The 17,518-nt window shown below is 32.4% G+C and overlaps 1 protein-coding gene across 4 annotated transcripts in view; it reads right to left on the bottom strand.

The window, feature by feature from the left end:
* Positions 1-11,744: 11,744 nt before the first annotated feature.
* Positions 11,745-17,518, bottom strand: part of LOC127730956 (plexin domain-containing protein 2-like) — an 88,812-nt gene continuing 83,038 nt past the window's right edge. For all 4 annotated transcript variants that reach the window (XM_052239596.1, XM_052239594.1, XM_052239598.1 and 1 more), the window contains one exon: positions 11,745-17,388. In XM_052239596.1, the coding sequence (XP_052095556.1) occupies positions 17,281-17,388 (108 nt within the window). In that variant the 3' untranslated portion in view covers positions 11,745-17,280. The remainder of the gene's footprint in view (positions 17,389-17,518) is intronic.

The raw sequence follows: 17,518 nt of genomic DNA, 5'->3' as shown, positions 1-17,518 counted from the left end.
TAGAATTGGTTATATGATTTGAATTTATGTTCAATTTTTTGCTTTTGTGCAATGCACTATGCTGTTGCGAATTGACCCCCCCCCCTCCCAAAAAAAAATGTACCCCCCCCCCCCTTTCTTTTAAAAAAAAAAAAAATATTTGAAGAAATTTTCTTTTTAATTTCGGAAATCTGAAATGAGAAAAAATTGTCCCCCTCACAATTTCTTTTTTACCCTCCCCCCCACCCCTCCCAGTTTTTTTTCACCCCCCCCCCCCCTTTTTCCAAAAAAAAAAAATTCTTTCCCTCAAGATATGGTCATAATCTCAATTCAAATTTCCAATGGAGTTTGCAACCATAATTACCCATTTAAATACATTATAAAAGTCTTAAAATAGAAAATGATCATGACATACATAATCATGGCTAAAATTAATATGTTAAATATTCCTTAATCAGCATTTTTAAATAGTAACTTCTAATAATAGATTGACAGCTAATCACCTCAAGACAATACAACATTTCTTTATACATAATTTCAAAGCAGTGTAAGGGAGGTAATCCAAACTTAACATTGTACTTTTTTTTAATTGTCCATTAACCAGGAAACCCTTGTTTTTCCAACCAATTCCTAAACGGTTTGAGCCATAACTCCCCAAAGCCAATCCTTACCATCCCTTGTGGTATGAAAACTTGTGGTATAATTTCAAAGAGATCCATACACCGTTCCACAAGTTATTGTCTGGAAACTAGAAAAATGCTTATTTGGGCCCCTTTTTGGCCCTTATTCCTAAACTGTTAGGACTATAACCCCCAAAATCAATCCCAATCTTCTTTTCGTGGTTATAAACCTTGTGTTTAAATTTCATAGATTTCTATTTACATTTACTAAAGTTATTGTCCAGAAACCAAATGTCTTCGGATGACGACGACGCCGACGACGTGATACCAATATACGACCACAAATTTTTTTGCGGTCGTATAAAAATACCTCAAATGTCCCATTGCCAATAGCATCCATGCATAATAAGTATGTCTGTAAATAATGTATGATTAATGTTGAATGTCCTGACAGCAATGTTAGGATTTGATTGATGGTCATGATTAGAAGAAATGGTTTATCATGATGTGCTGATTGTTTTGAGGTGACTGTTTTTTTAGATCACCTGGCCCAAAGGGCCAAGCCGTGAGCTTTTCTCATCACTTGGCGTCCGTCTCCTCTGAAACTACTAGACCAAAGGAGTAGGCCCAGTAAGACCCCTTTTTGGCCCCAAAAATAGCAGTTTTACAAAATTGTTAAAATGTAAATTTTTAGCTATTCATTGGAAAGAAGAATACTTCTGTTACATAAATATGGGCTGTTTTTGACTATACAATGCACATGTTTTGGGTACTAGCATCATTAAGTCCTGCTAAATTACTGAAAAAATTTAGCATTTTGGTTAATTTTTAGACGGTTTCCGTCTGAAATGGAAGTGGCCGCATTTGTGTTCATTCTTAATATTTAAATGTAAGTTGTATTTGATGATAATACATAACATATATAAAGGTTGAGAATTAACACGGATGCGGCCACTTTCATTTTTGACAAAAACCATCTGAAAATTGACATATTATGGCATATTTGATAGATTTGTCATATTTAAGCTTGAATTTGAGCGTCTATAATGACTAAATCAGTTCAAATCTTTCACATAAACTAACTGAATCTACGGAAGTAGACACTTAAGTGTTTAAAAAGTGTCCAAAATCTTTAATCAGATGAACCTGAATTTTGAGGCCAAAATCGGCCCTTACCGGACCTACTCCTTTAACCAAACTTGGCCACAATCATCATTATGGTATCTAGTTTAAAAAATGTGTCCAATGACCCCGCCTGCCAATAAAGATGGCCGACATGGCTAAAAATAGAACATAGGTGCAAAATGCAAGTTTTGTCTAATATTTTTAAAACCGTAATAGAGAAAATCTGACAGGACAAAAATGTCCAGTATGTTGAACTCTACCAATTGTCTTATTACGTCAAAACTGTTAGGGGACTTCTTATAGGAGTTATTGCCCTTAAATGACAAATTTTACCATTTTTTTTTTCATTTTTGCCTATTATCTTGATAACTATAATAGATACAGAGAAACTTTAAATTGCCAAAATTATCAGCAAGACAAGATCTACAATTAAGTCACATGGTCGAAATCTTCAGACTACTCCTTATTAGAGTTATTGCCCTTTGATGACGTTTTTTACCAATTTTTTACGTTTTTGCCTTATATCTTAATAAAATGCTCCGCTGGGCGCAGCTTGATACGACTGCAGAGGTCGAACCCTGAACAGTTGGGGCAAGGATGGGCACAACATTCAAGCTTGATACAGCACTAAATTTGGATTGTGATTAAATATTTGACACAGCATAGGTTTCTGACACAGAATGAATGTGGTCTAAGAACTTAGAAATTTTTAATTTACCTATTCAAACCATATCATTATTATTTGCTTTTATATATAAATCAGAAATAACCAATTTAAAATGGAAAATTTTAAAGAAAAAAATTCATAAGGGTTCCGCAGAACCAAGTGTCTCGCCTACTTTTGCTGTTAATCACAGGCTCAACAAAAATGAGGAAAAAAATTAATAAAAAATATTCCTCTCTATACTATCTTTTGATTGTAAGTAGCTTCTGTCCAAGTTTGGTAAAAATCCAGGCTAGTTTATGAATCTAATAAATGTTTTAAAAACTTTAACTGCAGACTGTATGTAATGTTAACTGGAAGAAAAACTAAGTCCATTTATAAGTAAAATACGGAAAAAATGGAACAAAATTTTAACAAAATTTCCTTCTAGATACTAGCTTTTAATCATAAACAAGCTTATGTCCAAGTTTGGTACAAATCCAGGATAGTTTAAGAAAGTTGTTAAAAATTTTAAAAACTTTAACCACAGAGTGAATGTAATGTTTCCTGGTTTTAGAGTGAATGTAATGTTTCCTGGTTTTAGAGTGAATGTAATGTTTCTTGGCAGAAAAACTAAGTCCATTTATAAGTAAAATACGGAAAAAATGGGAATTTTTTTTTTACAAAATTTACTTTTGAATATTATCTTATGATCATAAACAAGCTTCTGTCCAAGTTTGGTATAAATCCAGGATAGTTTTAGAAAGTTATTAAAATTTCAAAAACTTTAACCACAGAGTGAATATTTGTGGACGCCGCCGACGACGACAACAAAGACGACGACGACGCCAACGACGGAATGTAGCATCGCTATGTCTCGCTTTTTCGACAAAAGTCTAAGGCTGGACAAAAATGGAAAAAAAAATCCCCCCCCCCAAAATTTTTTGAACCCATTTATGATTCATCACCCCCAAACTCAATCCCAGCGTTCCATTTGTGGTATGGTACCTTGCAGTACAATTTCAGAGAGATCTATACACTTGAACACAAGTTATTGTCTGGAAACTAGAAAAATGCTTGTTTTTTGGCCCCTTTTTGACCCCAAATTCCTAAACGTTTAGGGCAATTACCCCCAAACTCAAACCCAGCTTTCCCTTTGTGATATGGAACCTTGTAGTACAATTTCATAAAGATCCATACACTTACAAACAAGTTATTGTCCTGAAACTAGACAAATGCTTGTTTTTTGCCCCTTTTTGGCCCCTTATTTCTAAAATTTTGAGGCATTACCCCAAAAATCTATCCCAGCCTTCTCTTTGTAGTATGGTACCTTGCAGTACAATTTCAGAGAGATCCATACACTTGAACACATGTTATTGTCTGGAAAACTCGAAAAATGCTTATTTTTGGCCCCTTTTTGACCCCAAATTCCTAAACATTTAAGGCAATTACCCCCAAACTCAAACGCAGCTTTCCCTTTGTGATATGGAACCTTGTAGTACAATTTCATAAAGATCCATACACTTACAAACAAGTTATTGTCCTGAAACTAGAAAATGCTTGTTTTTTGCCCCTTTTTGGCCCCTAATTCCTAAAATTTTGAGGCAATTACACCCAAAATCAATCCCAGCCTTCCCTTTGTGGTATGGTACCTTGCAGTACAATTTCAGAGAGATCCATATACTTGAACACAAGTTGTTGTCTGGAAACTCGAAAAATGCTTATTTTTGGCCCCTTTTGGCCCCTAATTCCTAAACGTTTTGGGCAATTACCCCCAAACTCAATTCCTTCTTTCCGTTTGTGATATGGAACCTTGTAGTATAATTTCAAAAAGATCCATACACTAACACACAAGTTATTGTCAGGAAACTAGAAAAATGCTTGTTTTTTGCCCCTTTTTTGGCCCCTAATTCCTAAAAGTTTGAGGCAATTAACCCAAAAATCAATCCCAGCATTCCCTTTGTGATATGGAACCTTGTAGTATAATTTCAGAAAGATCCATACACTTACACACAAGTTATTGTCAGGAAATTGTAACTTATGCAGAGTATAAGTGTTGTTTATTCAGACGGGATGGTTTCTTCCATGAGATGGGGCAGTCGATTCCATTATAAGGTCAAAGGTCATGCCTAATTTGGTCTGTCTGATATCAGGGATTAGGTTCTCAGATTACAGTTGCAGGCTGCCAGCTTCTCACTTTTGATTTTGCTGTTGAATACAAAGGACGTTTACTCTATAGGAATCACTGCTGATGAAATAAAAGTTAATCTATCAAGCAAGCCTGACCCCCGTCTTAACAGGAACCTGAATATACAAGATTTTATTCAGGCCTTTGGAAAATATAAGCGAATCATGTGTGTGTCATATCCCGAAAGACGTGAAGAGCTTGATGCATATGAAGCAGATTTGATTCAGATCCATAAATTTTATGGAGATAAATTTTATACCTACCATAAGCTGTTCTCTGCAAAGGCAGCTACACTCCTAAGAGAGAAACACATCAAGGTTGATTGGAGTAAAAGAGACCGTGACATTCTTTCACTAGTTAGTGGGGGTATTAGAGTAAATGCATGCAACTTATGTCATCAAGTTGATCATGCCACAGAATTTTGTGCATTGCAGTGTTCTGATCATCAGGGTATACATGTAGATAGCAACTTAGGTTACAACAGGTCAGTTAGACCAAACATGCCAAACAAGCTTGATAAACAAGGTCGTAGTAGAGTATTTTATGACGGTAAAGAAGTATGTAACAATTATAATAATGTCAGGGGTTGTTTCAGAACAACATGCAACCTTCTTCACGCTTGCTCAACTTGTAGATCTACAGGTCACCCCGCACCTACATGTACAGGTAATAGACAAAACCATCACAATGTTCATGTTCCTCAAAAATATTCACAAACCTACAAAAATAACACTAGTAGCAAAGATGTTACTCAGACTAAACCTGATAACAAATCATGACTACATGTACATTTGGAAGATTATTCGATGAAAGCATCAACTCCTATCAACATAGAAAAACTTGAGCATGAGCTGCAGAATCATCCAGATATAAATTTCACATCATATTTGATAAATGGATTAAGAAATGGTTTCGATTCTATGGTAAAATACGATACATGGGATACCAAAGTATGCAAAAATAATTACTCAGCTAGGTCGCAATCTACAGTTGTTTCAGATTTGATAAAGAAAGAATGTGAAAAAGGTTTTGTGTATGGGCCATTTCAACATAGTCCTTTTCCTCGTTTTAGAGTAAGCCCTCTAGGGGTAGCAACAGGGAAATATTCCGATAAGAAAAGATTAATTTTAGATTTGTCATCACCACACAATGATGAATGTATGAGTGTTAATGATATGATAGACAAAAATGATTGTTCTATGTCTTATGTGAAAATAGATGATGCTATCCGCATCATTTCAAAATGTGGGAGAAAAGCAAGTCTATCCAAGTACGACATATCCGATGCATTTAAAATTTGTCCTTACAAACCTACGCAATGGCCACTGTTTTGTTTTAAGTGGAAATCTATGTATTATTTTTATGTTAGGCTCACCTTTGGATGCCGTTCCAGTCCTAAAATTTTTGACACTGTCTCCCAAGCAGTGTGTTATATTGCTGAGAAAAACTATAAGGTACAGCATATCCTGCATTTATTAGATGATTTCCTAACAATTGACCATCCCGACAAAGATGGAGAGAGGACAATGGCAATTATGATGACAATATTTAAACGGCTTAACATTCCCATTGCTAGTCATAAAACAGTTGGGCCTACTACTTGTTTAGAATATTTGGGTATCATACTAGACTCACAAAAAATGGAAACCAGATTACCTGATAATAAGGTGCAAAGGATATGCAATTTTATTCGCAAAATATTACACAAATCATCTTGTACAAAAAGAGAACTTTTACAGTTATTGGGACATTTAAATTTTGCTTCCAGGGTTATTTTACCTGGAAGGTCTTTTGTTTCTTATTTGATTAATTTGTCAACTACAGTTAAAGATTTGTCTGATTTCGTGCATTTAAGCACAGAATGTAGAACAGACTTGGATTTTTGGTTACGTTTTTTGTCAAACTGGAATGGCATTACTATGTTTCATGAAAATGAATTTACAAGTAGCTTTGATATGGAATTATTTACAGACGCTGCGTCAACAATAGGATTTGGGGGCTATTTTCAGGGGAAATTCTTTTATTCAACCTGGCCTTTGGATTTACCATCATTGACAAACAACCTTTCAATAGCTTTTTTAGAATTATATCCTATTGTTGTAGCAGCACTGCTTTGGGGGCCAGAGTGGTCTTGTAAAAGAATATTATTCTGGTGTGATAATGAGGCCACTGTAGCTATTGTGAAAAAGGGGAGATCAAAAACTCTAGAAATTATGAAATTGATGAGACAGCTGACTTGGTGTGCAGCTAAATATAATTTTTACTTTAGTGCAAAACATGTTCCAGGTTATAAAAACCAAATTTCGGATGCTTTGTCTCGTTTACAGATCACCCGTTTTCACAAGCTGGCCCCAAAAGCAGAACAGAGTCCATGCATAGTTCCAAGTGCATCAGAAGTAATGTGGCACTGAGTGAAACAGTTAGTAAATTATGGAATTATTCTATTTCTGAAGGGACAAAAGTGTCATATGAGACCGGTTATAATCATTTTTTTAATTTTTTGCTATTAAATGGTATAAGTGTCACTGACAGCAAGCCTCATTCAGTGTCAGAAGATCTATTGATATATTTTGCTACACATTGCTTTCAACATCTCAAACTACAGTACTCTACAATTAAACTATACATATGTGGAATTAGACATAGATGCTTGTTCTCCTTTCAATAATTCTAGTAACAATTTAGAGAGACTGTCCTTGTTTTTTAATTCTATTAAAAGATTACAGAAACCGATCATTAAAGATCGCTTACCCATAACTTTTGATATCCTTCAACATGTATGTGTTAAGCTTAAAGAAGGAATTTTTTCACCTTTTATTGACCAGATGTTATATACTGCTTTTACAGTAGCTTTTTATGGTTTCTTACGCTGTGGCGAATTTACAATTCACAGGTCAAAATCATTTGATTGTAACAACAATTTATGTATATCTGATATTTTGTTTTATTCTGACTATGTTATTTTACATTTAAAGCAGTCTAAGACTGACCCGTTCAGGATGGGTGTTGATATTCAACTTCACAAGCTAAATCATGATTGTTGTCCATTTAAAGCTTTACATGATTATTTGATTGTAAGGAAAACAATGTTTAAATTTCAAAATAATAGTGCTTTATTTATTGACGAATCGGGTAAGGCTTTAGAAAGAGAATTTTTCATCAGCAAGTTAAAGCATCTTTTGGGTATTTGTGGATATAATCCTCAGTCCTTTAACGGACATTCATTTCGAATTGGAGCTGCTACAACAGCTGGAAAATCTAATATTGAGGATCACTTAATTAAAACATTAGGTAGATGGAATTCTAATAGTTATTGTCGCTATATAAGAACTAGTAAAAATGTAATTAAAAAGGCACAACAAAAGTTATCATCATGATTCTTGTATCTATCCATTACGTCATATCCTGTGTAAAATAATTTTTGCTTTTATTCTTATTTTATACCATATAGTGTACATTTGCACATGTACAATACATACCTGTAGATATTTAACATTTGAGTATTTTAATATCATGTATTTGTTTGTTTTATTTTAAAAACTGATTCATATGATTAAATACATATTTTATTATTTCTATCTTTCATTATCAGTGAAGTATTGAAGGTGTCAAAGGTGTTAAACTTTAAGTCCATCCCCTTACAACCACATCCTATTCAATTCCTTGGGGGTCACTCAGCTGTTTCACATCTGATCTTTGGACCATTACGAAATTCACCACTGGTTAATTTCTCTTCTTATCCCCAAGTAATTAACTACTTTTCATCTCTCCACCGTCAATCCAACCCCTTTTCGTAGCACCCTGCTACGAGATGAAGCATCGCTTCATCCCCTTTTGGAACCCTCTGCGTTCCAGTTGATTGGCGGAGTGTCCATGTCCACGGGGCTTGGCTACCCACTATACCAAGTGTCGTCGACAGGGCCTGGAGCAAAATTTTCCCAGCTGAGATACTGACTCCCAAAGGGCAAACTTATATTATATAATAAAAGTGAAACTTTATCAAGCCTTTGTTATCAACAGCCTTATCAATTTGTCAAAGTACTTGCATCAGGTTTAGTCATTTGTCTGGTTCTGGTTTTTATATGGTCAGTAATTGAGGTTCTTCATCTTAAAGACAAGTTGAGAGACTGTAGCGTTTGGTCCTATGTTGTATATACATGTACGTGTTTATGTTGAGAATAACTTGGCACCAGCTGTTCCATGGTTAAAGAGCAACACTTGAAGAAACTATTATATAAGAGGATCTCCAAATTTAAGTTAGAGGTCTTGAGGTAATCATAAAGCACAGTAGTATCCAGGATCACATACAATGTGTTAGGGGCGTCACTTGGCATTCATCGTCTCCTATGTGCTTACATGTCATGTAGGTCTCAAGTCATCACCTGGCATCCGTCTATCAATCAATATTACTTAAGCTGTCATTTTCCTCCAGGACGAAAGTATAAACTTTAAAAATGCTTGTTTTTTGCCCCTAATTCCTAAAATTTTGAGTCAATTAACCCCAAAATCAATCCCAGCATTCCCTTTGTGATATGGAACCTTTATGGTACAATGTCAGAGAGATCCATTCACCAACACACAAGTTATGTCTGGAAGTTACAAAAATGCTTATTTTTGGCCCCTAATTCCTTAACTGTTGGTACCATATCCCCCAAAATCAATCCCCACCTTCCTTTTGTGGTATTGAACCTTATGGTAAAATTTCATGGAGATCCATTCACTTAAACTAAAGTAAGAGTGGGAAAACCAATGTGTCTTCTGACGACGACGCCGCCGCCGACGTCATACCAATATACAACCGCAAAATTTTTTTGCGGTTGTATAAAAATGGTAATAGATAGGTAGAAACTTAAATAAGCAATAAAATGCTTCGCTGGGCGCAGCTTGATACGACCGCAGAGGTCGAACCCTGAACAGTTGGGGTAAGTATGGACACAACATTCAAGCTTGATACAGCTCTGAATTTGGATTGTGATTAAATATTTGACACAGCATAGGTTTCTGACACAGAAAGAATGTGGTCTAAGAACTTCAATTTTTTTAATTTACCTATTATGGTCCAATAACCAAAATCAAAATACATGGTTAGATTCAGCATATCAAAGAACCCCATATATTCAATTTTTGTTGAAATCAAACAAAGTTTAATTTTGGACCCCAACTTGGACCAACTTGAAAACTGGGCCCATTATCAAAAATCTAAACACATGTTTAGATTCAGCATATCAAAGAACCCCAAGAATTCAATTTTTGTTAAAATCAAACTAAGTTTAATTTTGGACCCTTTTGACCTCAATGTGGACAAAGTTGATAACGGGGCCCAAAAATCAAAAATCTAAATACATGGTTAGATTCAGCATATCAAAGAACCCCATATATTCAATTTTTGTTGAAATCAAACAAAGTTTAATTTTGGACCCTTTGGACCTTAATGTAGACCAATTTGAAAACTGGACCCAAAATTAAAAATCTAAATACACGGTTAGATTCGGCATAACAAATAAATGAATGTGGTCAAAGATTTTACAAATCTAATGTGCCATACTGTCCAATTAAAGATTACTTCTTGAAATTTTTTCAATATTTGAAATTTGAAAAAAAAATAATATTTGAAGAATAATTCTTTTTAATTTCTGAAATCTGAAATGAGAAAAAATTGACCCCCCACAATTTCTTTAAACCCCCCACCCCCCCTTCTTTTCCCCAAAAAATTCTTTCCCTCAAGAAATGGTCATAATCTCAATTCAAATTTCCAATGGAGTTTGCAACCATAATTACCCATTTAAATTTACCATAGTGCTAACTTAATCTATTTTATAATAGAATTTAAAATATAGTGTCAAATCTTTCATATGGATTTTGTTGTAAAAAAAAAAGATGCAACATTTGCAGATATTTTTACTGGTCTTCCTTTATAAATATGCATTTCTTTAAACACAATTTAAAAGCAGTGTAAGGGAAGTAACCAAAACGTTGTATTTGGATTACTTCCCTTACACTGTTTTAAATTATCTTAATTGTTCATTAATCATTACTTTATACATAATTTAAAAGCAGTGTAAGGGAGATAATTTCAATGATGTATTTGATTTATCTCCCTTACACTGCTTTAAATTATGTTTTGTACTAAAGTATTTGTCCATTAACCAGGACAACCTTGTTTTTCCCCCTTTTTTGCCCCTAATTCTTAAACGGTTTGAGCCATAACCCCCCAAAGCAAATCCTAACCATCCCTTTGTGGTATGGAAACTTGTAGTATAATTTCAGAGAGATCCATACACCTTCCCACAGTTATTGTCTGGAAACTAGAAAATGCTTATTTTTGGCCCCTTTTTGGCCCCTAATTCCTTAACTGTTGGTACCATAACCCCCAAAATCAATCCCCACCTTCCTTTTGTTGTATTGAACCTTATGGTAAAATTTCATAGAGATCCATTCACTTAAACTAAAGTTAGAGTGCGAAAACTAATGCGTCTTCGGACGACGACGACGACGCCAACGTCATACCAATATACGACCACAAAAAATTTTTTGCGACAATATCTTCAATTAAGACAATATGAAGGAAATTGTCCAACGACTCCTTATTGGAGTTATTGCCCTTTAATGTCAATTTTTACCATTTTTTTTGCGTTTTGCCTTATATGATAAAAACAATAGTAGATAAATAGAAACTTTAAATAACAAAAATGATCAGCAAGGCAAGATCTACAAACAAGTCAAATTTTGCCAATATAGTTGGTAGAATACCACACTTTATTGGAGTGATTTCCCTTAAATGAGGTTTTTTTTTTACCTTCTTTTGTGTTTTGAGCAAAAACTAAAGATAGACAGAAACTAAACAGACTAAATGATCAGCAATACAAGACCAACATAAAAGAGATTTTTGTCATGAATTCTTTTCTTGTCTACAATGACAGTGTCCTTTGTTGAATTTGTACATAGACAGAGGTGAGCTACACAGTCTCTTTAGAGCCTCTAGTTCTATTATTAAATTTTGTAGGATATAAGCCAAAAACACAACTTGACCCCTGCTATATTTTTGGTGAATGATTGGTTGTCAAGACTAGCTCACTTATTTTAGAGTAGATCTTTTTTAAATTTTTTGTTGTTGTATTATATGTGTTTTTTTTAAAGGAGAAGGGGTTATTCATGATTGTTATTTGGTCAGAAAAAGAAAAAGAAAACATTTATAACAAAAATGATGTATTGATGACATGATAACAAGAATGTAGAACAAAGTAACATAAACAATAAACATCGTTGGTATCTCTGTCATCTGAGCTGGGGTAAATCTTTGTAAAGTCCTGAAGTCTTTGATACAAAATCACAATTAAAGCCTATAGTGGTAGAAGATCAGGTTGGTCTCACTAACCATCAAATATAAATCGCCATAACATTATACAAAACCATTCACTGAGTTTCTGAAACTTATCAAAACTTTTTACAGAAATTATTGATGTACACGGATTTATTTAAGACATAAAACCTAATAGTGAAATAAAGTATGCATCAGAATACGAGATATGTTAATTTTGTTTCTGGTCCAAACATTTCTCATCAATATCTTCTCTATGTGGAATTTGTTTTTTGCTTTAAAACTTCAAAAGAACATAAACTAAATTTCTACCCGTGATATTATGTCAATAAGTACATTAGTTCAACATATACAAATATATCTTATGATTAATAAAAATATTAAAACACATCATCATAAATAATTCAACCCATAAATATGTCAAAAAAACTAATTAAAAATCCTGTATATAACATTATACATTTCAAATGTTTGTTAAAATAGGATAAAAATTGTATGTTGCAATGAAACGTAAAGCCATCAAACTTGAACAATAATAGTACAGGAGTTGAAAAAGTTATATCACTATCATTCTTAGGGAGCTACCATTTGATTTTTATGGGGGCTAGGATGAAAAATTTTGTCCTGCATTTTTTTTTGGTTGTAATCTCTGTCCTGTCTTTTTATTTTTCACTCTATTGGTCCTGCCTTTTTATTTTTCACTCTATTTGGTCCTGCCTTTTTTCATTAGTTTATCCTGACTTTTTTTACATAAATTGTCATACTGCCTTTTTTTTTGCCAAGCTGCTCATCCTGCCTTTTTTTTACTCAAAAAACTCCTGTTCTGCCTTTTTTTTCAAATTTCATCCTAGCCCCCCACCCCCCCTAAAAATCAAATGGTAGCTCCCTTATATGATTTACATATCTACAAATACTTAAATAGAACATGTTGCCTAAACTACTTTTGAAACTTATGTGAACATTATCTCCATTTCACTGTGAAATATTCATGTACAATAAACATGAATGGAATCCTGGGATTCCAAAAAAGTAGGAATTAAAATAAAAATAGCAAATGCTTGGATAGAGAATTAAAAGGATTAAGTACTTTTTTGCAATAGTGTTTCTGAACTGGAATGACAAATAAATAGGTACTTGATTTAACAGACCACACATTTCCTTTCTAGCTTATCTAATCATTACATCAATTGTAACATCTTATTGTACTTACATAGGCAATCACCAAAACAGGTTTGAAACACAAATCATACTGAAGATATCATATTAGTAGAAAGAAGTATTGTAAACCTAAAAAAAACTCATTTATTACTAAAGACACCAATAACATAATCTCCTTAATTCTTATACATGTAACATACAATATCAAATATTCTCTCATCAATATACAAATTTATCAGTATTAATAGATAGTTATTCTTTGTATAAACATGTTGAAATTTGATAAAGAATTTAGTTGTTTTTGATATAAGTTGCTTCAATATATTCTACTCAAAGTAACATATTCAATAAATAAAAATAAATGAAAACATAAAATATCCCAATACACAACACTGTAAATATAAAAATAAAGGACTGATATGCTAGTACATAAATTTCACTGATTTGAATACTTAAAGCTAGAAAATATTTATCTTTTTTTTTCTTTGCAAACTTGCCAAAACATTGTTTAAAAGAATATCAGACTCATTTAAAGCACAAGTATTTCAATACATGGATATGGATCATTAAAACACTTCGTCTTTTTGCGTATTTATTGAAAAAAAAGTAAAAGTATAGATCTGTAATATATGTAGATAAAATTCTAAACAATTTAAATTTTAGCTGAATTAATGACTAATGAGACCCTGTTGATGCTGGATTGGCAAAAACATTTTTAATGATGAAGGGAATTGTAAAATGAATACATATTTCCCAGCAATAAGTATCCTATCACAAAGACAGCAGCACTCCCAGTGAGATTCATATAGTTTGTCAGCAGATCTATTAAGTTAGGTCAGATTCATAGATAAATATAATATAATCAGGTCAATATTGATAAAGTTAGGGTCAAGTAAAAATGACTACTCTTATATTGTGAAAATACATCACTATGTCATATTTTGTTTTTATACATATAAATACATTAAAAGTAAAGAATATATCAAAAAATTGAAAATTCAATGAAAGATGAGATTTTTTATAAGTTACTGAAAATTACCCTAGCTCAGTCATATTCTCTGTAAATTTTACCTTCAATCATTATAAAAATTAGATGATCTAGTAAAACGTTTATTCCCTCAAAGGAACCGAGGTAATATATGTAATGATCATGGAATGTTAAAAACACACTTCTTACATTCTACAAAAAACTTTGGTGTCATACAAAGGTAAGATATGAATAAAAAACATGTGGGGTATAAGTGAATGACAGAAAAATGTTTCTCAGCATTGAGGGGATAAAGATTGCTTTCACTGTGCATCATGAACTTACAATAAAAATATTTCATTGTTCAAATGCAGGCAATAGTTTGAATTGAATCATGATCTGTCCATAATTATAGGAAGAATAGATATGAACTACTTTTAACAACTTTAAATGAAATGTTCTCTTTAAAAGTATGGTAATGCACATATTCATAATTTTGTTAATCTAATATCTGATCAAATATATTATTAATAAATTACTTTATTGTAGTAATTAAACCATTTTTGATGGCTCAACACAAGTCAGTGACTATAGGGATTAGATTGCACGTTGTCCACTATTTACCATCAAAACCAAAACAGGGGAAATTTTCTCTTTATAATTAAAAACAAGAGGTTTGAAGGAGTTCTAAGATCTGCCATCCTATCTATTTCTGAATGTGTTTTATATTTCTGTATCTTAAGTCCTATTTCTGAATGTTTTATGTTTTTGTATTTTAAGTCCTATTTCTGGATTTATTTTATGTTTCTGTATCTTCAGTCCTATTTCTGAATCTGTTTTATGTTTTTGTATTTTCAGTCCTATTTCTGAATGTTTTAGGTTTTTGTATCTTAAGTCCTATTTCTGAATCTGTTTTATGTTTTCGTATCTTAAATCATGCAAAATAGTTTTCATTTAAAGAACCACACTTTAATTTTGTTTAAGAGTTAAAAAAGAACATATCTACATTTTGCCTCTCAGCTCTCCAGAATAATATGTTTGGAAGTAGGATTCAGAGCAACACAATCGTCCCACGTTCATCATGTAAAAATAATCTCTTGCTTATTAAGTATTGCAAAAAAGAGCAACACAGGATGAGTATTTACATATTTAAAAAAGTCTAATAGAAGAAAACAAATATGATGGGTAAATAAAGCTCTTTATAACAAAATGAATTTTCTTCCAACAACTTAAGTGACAGAAAATGAATAATTTGTGAATTTGATATGTACTCATTACTTATTTGTTTGTTTGTGCAGCTCTCAATAGATGAATTTCATGATAGTCAGTTTTATAGGTCAAGAAATCTGGAGTTCCAAAGACCCTACCTCTATCTTCTCATGATAGGTCATTATCTGAATAATAAACACATTTTTTAGACAAAGGTCAAATTTTTTTAGGCATGACTAATAAATAAAAGTTGAGGCTTTTATTTATATGAAAGCAGGGTACACTGCACAAATCATCTGAATAAAACCTAATACATGTATAAGATGTACAATAAGTATTATGATATATGTATTGCTATTGAAACACCAATTGTTATCATTTTGTGAAATATGTAAACAAATTATTCATTTTATGTGACCTACATAAGGTCATTCTCACAAAACAACCTGGAATCATTTGTATAATATAAATGAACATGAAAAAAAATAAGATGAATGTTTGAAAAAATGAAATCACTTTCATCTGAAGGTAAGTTTACATGTAAAGATGACTTACAAATCACAATAAATTCCTGTCACAATGCACAATGACCTCCCCCCCAAAAAAAAACAATAAACAAAACAACAACAGCAACAATTAGCATCGAAAAATCAATTGTTCATTGTATATTAAATCACTGTTTTAAGACACCAGACTATAGTGTATGTAAAGTTGATCATCTGGTTCTTAAAAAAATTCTTTAGAAAAATCAAGGCAAGAATGTACCTGGATCATGTATTAATTTGACAAAATTTTCTGACCATATTTGATGTGAAAAATGCGCTCCTTTTTGTCCAAATGATCATGGCCATTTGCAATCAATCAAGTTTTCCTTTATTTTTGACATGACCATTAATTCAATGGTTATGTGCTTCTTTGCAAATATCCTTAAGTATTTATGAAAACTTTGAAAAACTATATTCTAAACTTAGAAATATGATGTATGGAGGCCCCCATTTTATTGCTGTCAGAAAAAAGATTTTAGACCGAGTTGTATCCCATTTTCCGGAAAAAATGGCAGGAAAATGCCAGGCACAACATTTTCTTGGAACAAGACAATTTATTTTACATTGCTAATTAAGTATTCTCTTTTTTTAACATTGAAAGCTGCAGTAAAAATGAGTAATGTAAAATGAGAGAGTGGGGTTTTTGATATACAATGAAACCTTCAAAAAGCTTAGCATTTCTTCTTCTTTTAATAAATAATAGAAGCAAGAATATGCACCCATACTACAAAATGACATTTGAATAAGCTTAAAATCTATTGCAAACACTTTAGTCTAAAAGAAACAATTAACAATGCATGGGCTCATTAAAATGTATCAGCATTTTACGTGCTACTTAGAATAGATAACATATTATTAATCATTAAGATGAACTCTTAAGGAAGAAGGCCGACAATCATTTGACCTGATATAAACAAAATAATGGATATGAATATAGACAAGCACATGCTACCATATATGAGGAATTTTTCCAGGTCTGTTTGATTTCATGTCATAGATTTAAAAATTATGTAAATAATCGTTTTAACTGTATAAGAATGTCTTTTATTGGCCTAATCAGCCAATGAAATAAATCTTCCCAGTGGCTCCCTTGATTCACTTTCAAATGTTGATATTCTTTTCCTTTTTAATAACTAAACATACTTAGCACATGAGTAATCCATCTCTAGCTAAGGGTAAAATTGATGGTTGCATGAGTACAGATTCAAATGAGGTTGAATTATTGACTTGCAAGCCAATAATACAAAAGATGTTTTTATTTTTAGCTAATTTTGACAAAATTGAAGCAAACTGACTATTATAGCAAAATATTTCAAAATCCTTTTTTTAAATGTTTGAAACAAACTTAGCTAATGCCCCTTTAAATCTTTTGCATACACTTTATCAAGTAGAGTTATCTAACCTTCAGACAAAATAGTTGTTTTCAATTTATTGCATACAGTAACCTAACCTTCAGACAAAAAAATAACACATTTTTTACAATGATTGCAGTGCAGTCGGTGGTTTGTAAGGCATTCTATGGATTTATTTAGGCTTCTGATGCAGATGATTCTATTTTATATTTATCTCCAGTCTCTGTTGTTCTTTTCCAGAATTTCATGTTGACTATTTTCTGTTTCATTACACTTGGTCGGTGCTAAAAGAAACAATTGCATGATAAAATAGGTTCTACTCTGATAGTTAGAAAACGTATGTGTATATTGTTATTTTATCCATAACATTAAGTTGAGTCTGGATTCATTAAATTTAATAGACATATATTAAAA

Source organism: Mytilus californianus, unplaced genomic scaffold (genome assembly GCF_021869535.1).
Source record: "Mytilus californianus isolate M0D057914Y unplaced genomic scaffold, xbMytCali1.0.p SCAF_2, whole genome shotgun sequence".
Lineage (NCBI taxonomy): Eukaryota > Metazoa > Mollusca > Bivalvia > Mytilida > Mytilidae > Mytilus > Mytilus californianus.
Note: the sequence above shows the minus strand (reverse complement) of the source record. Positions and strands in the feature narration are given on the sequence as shown.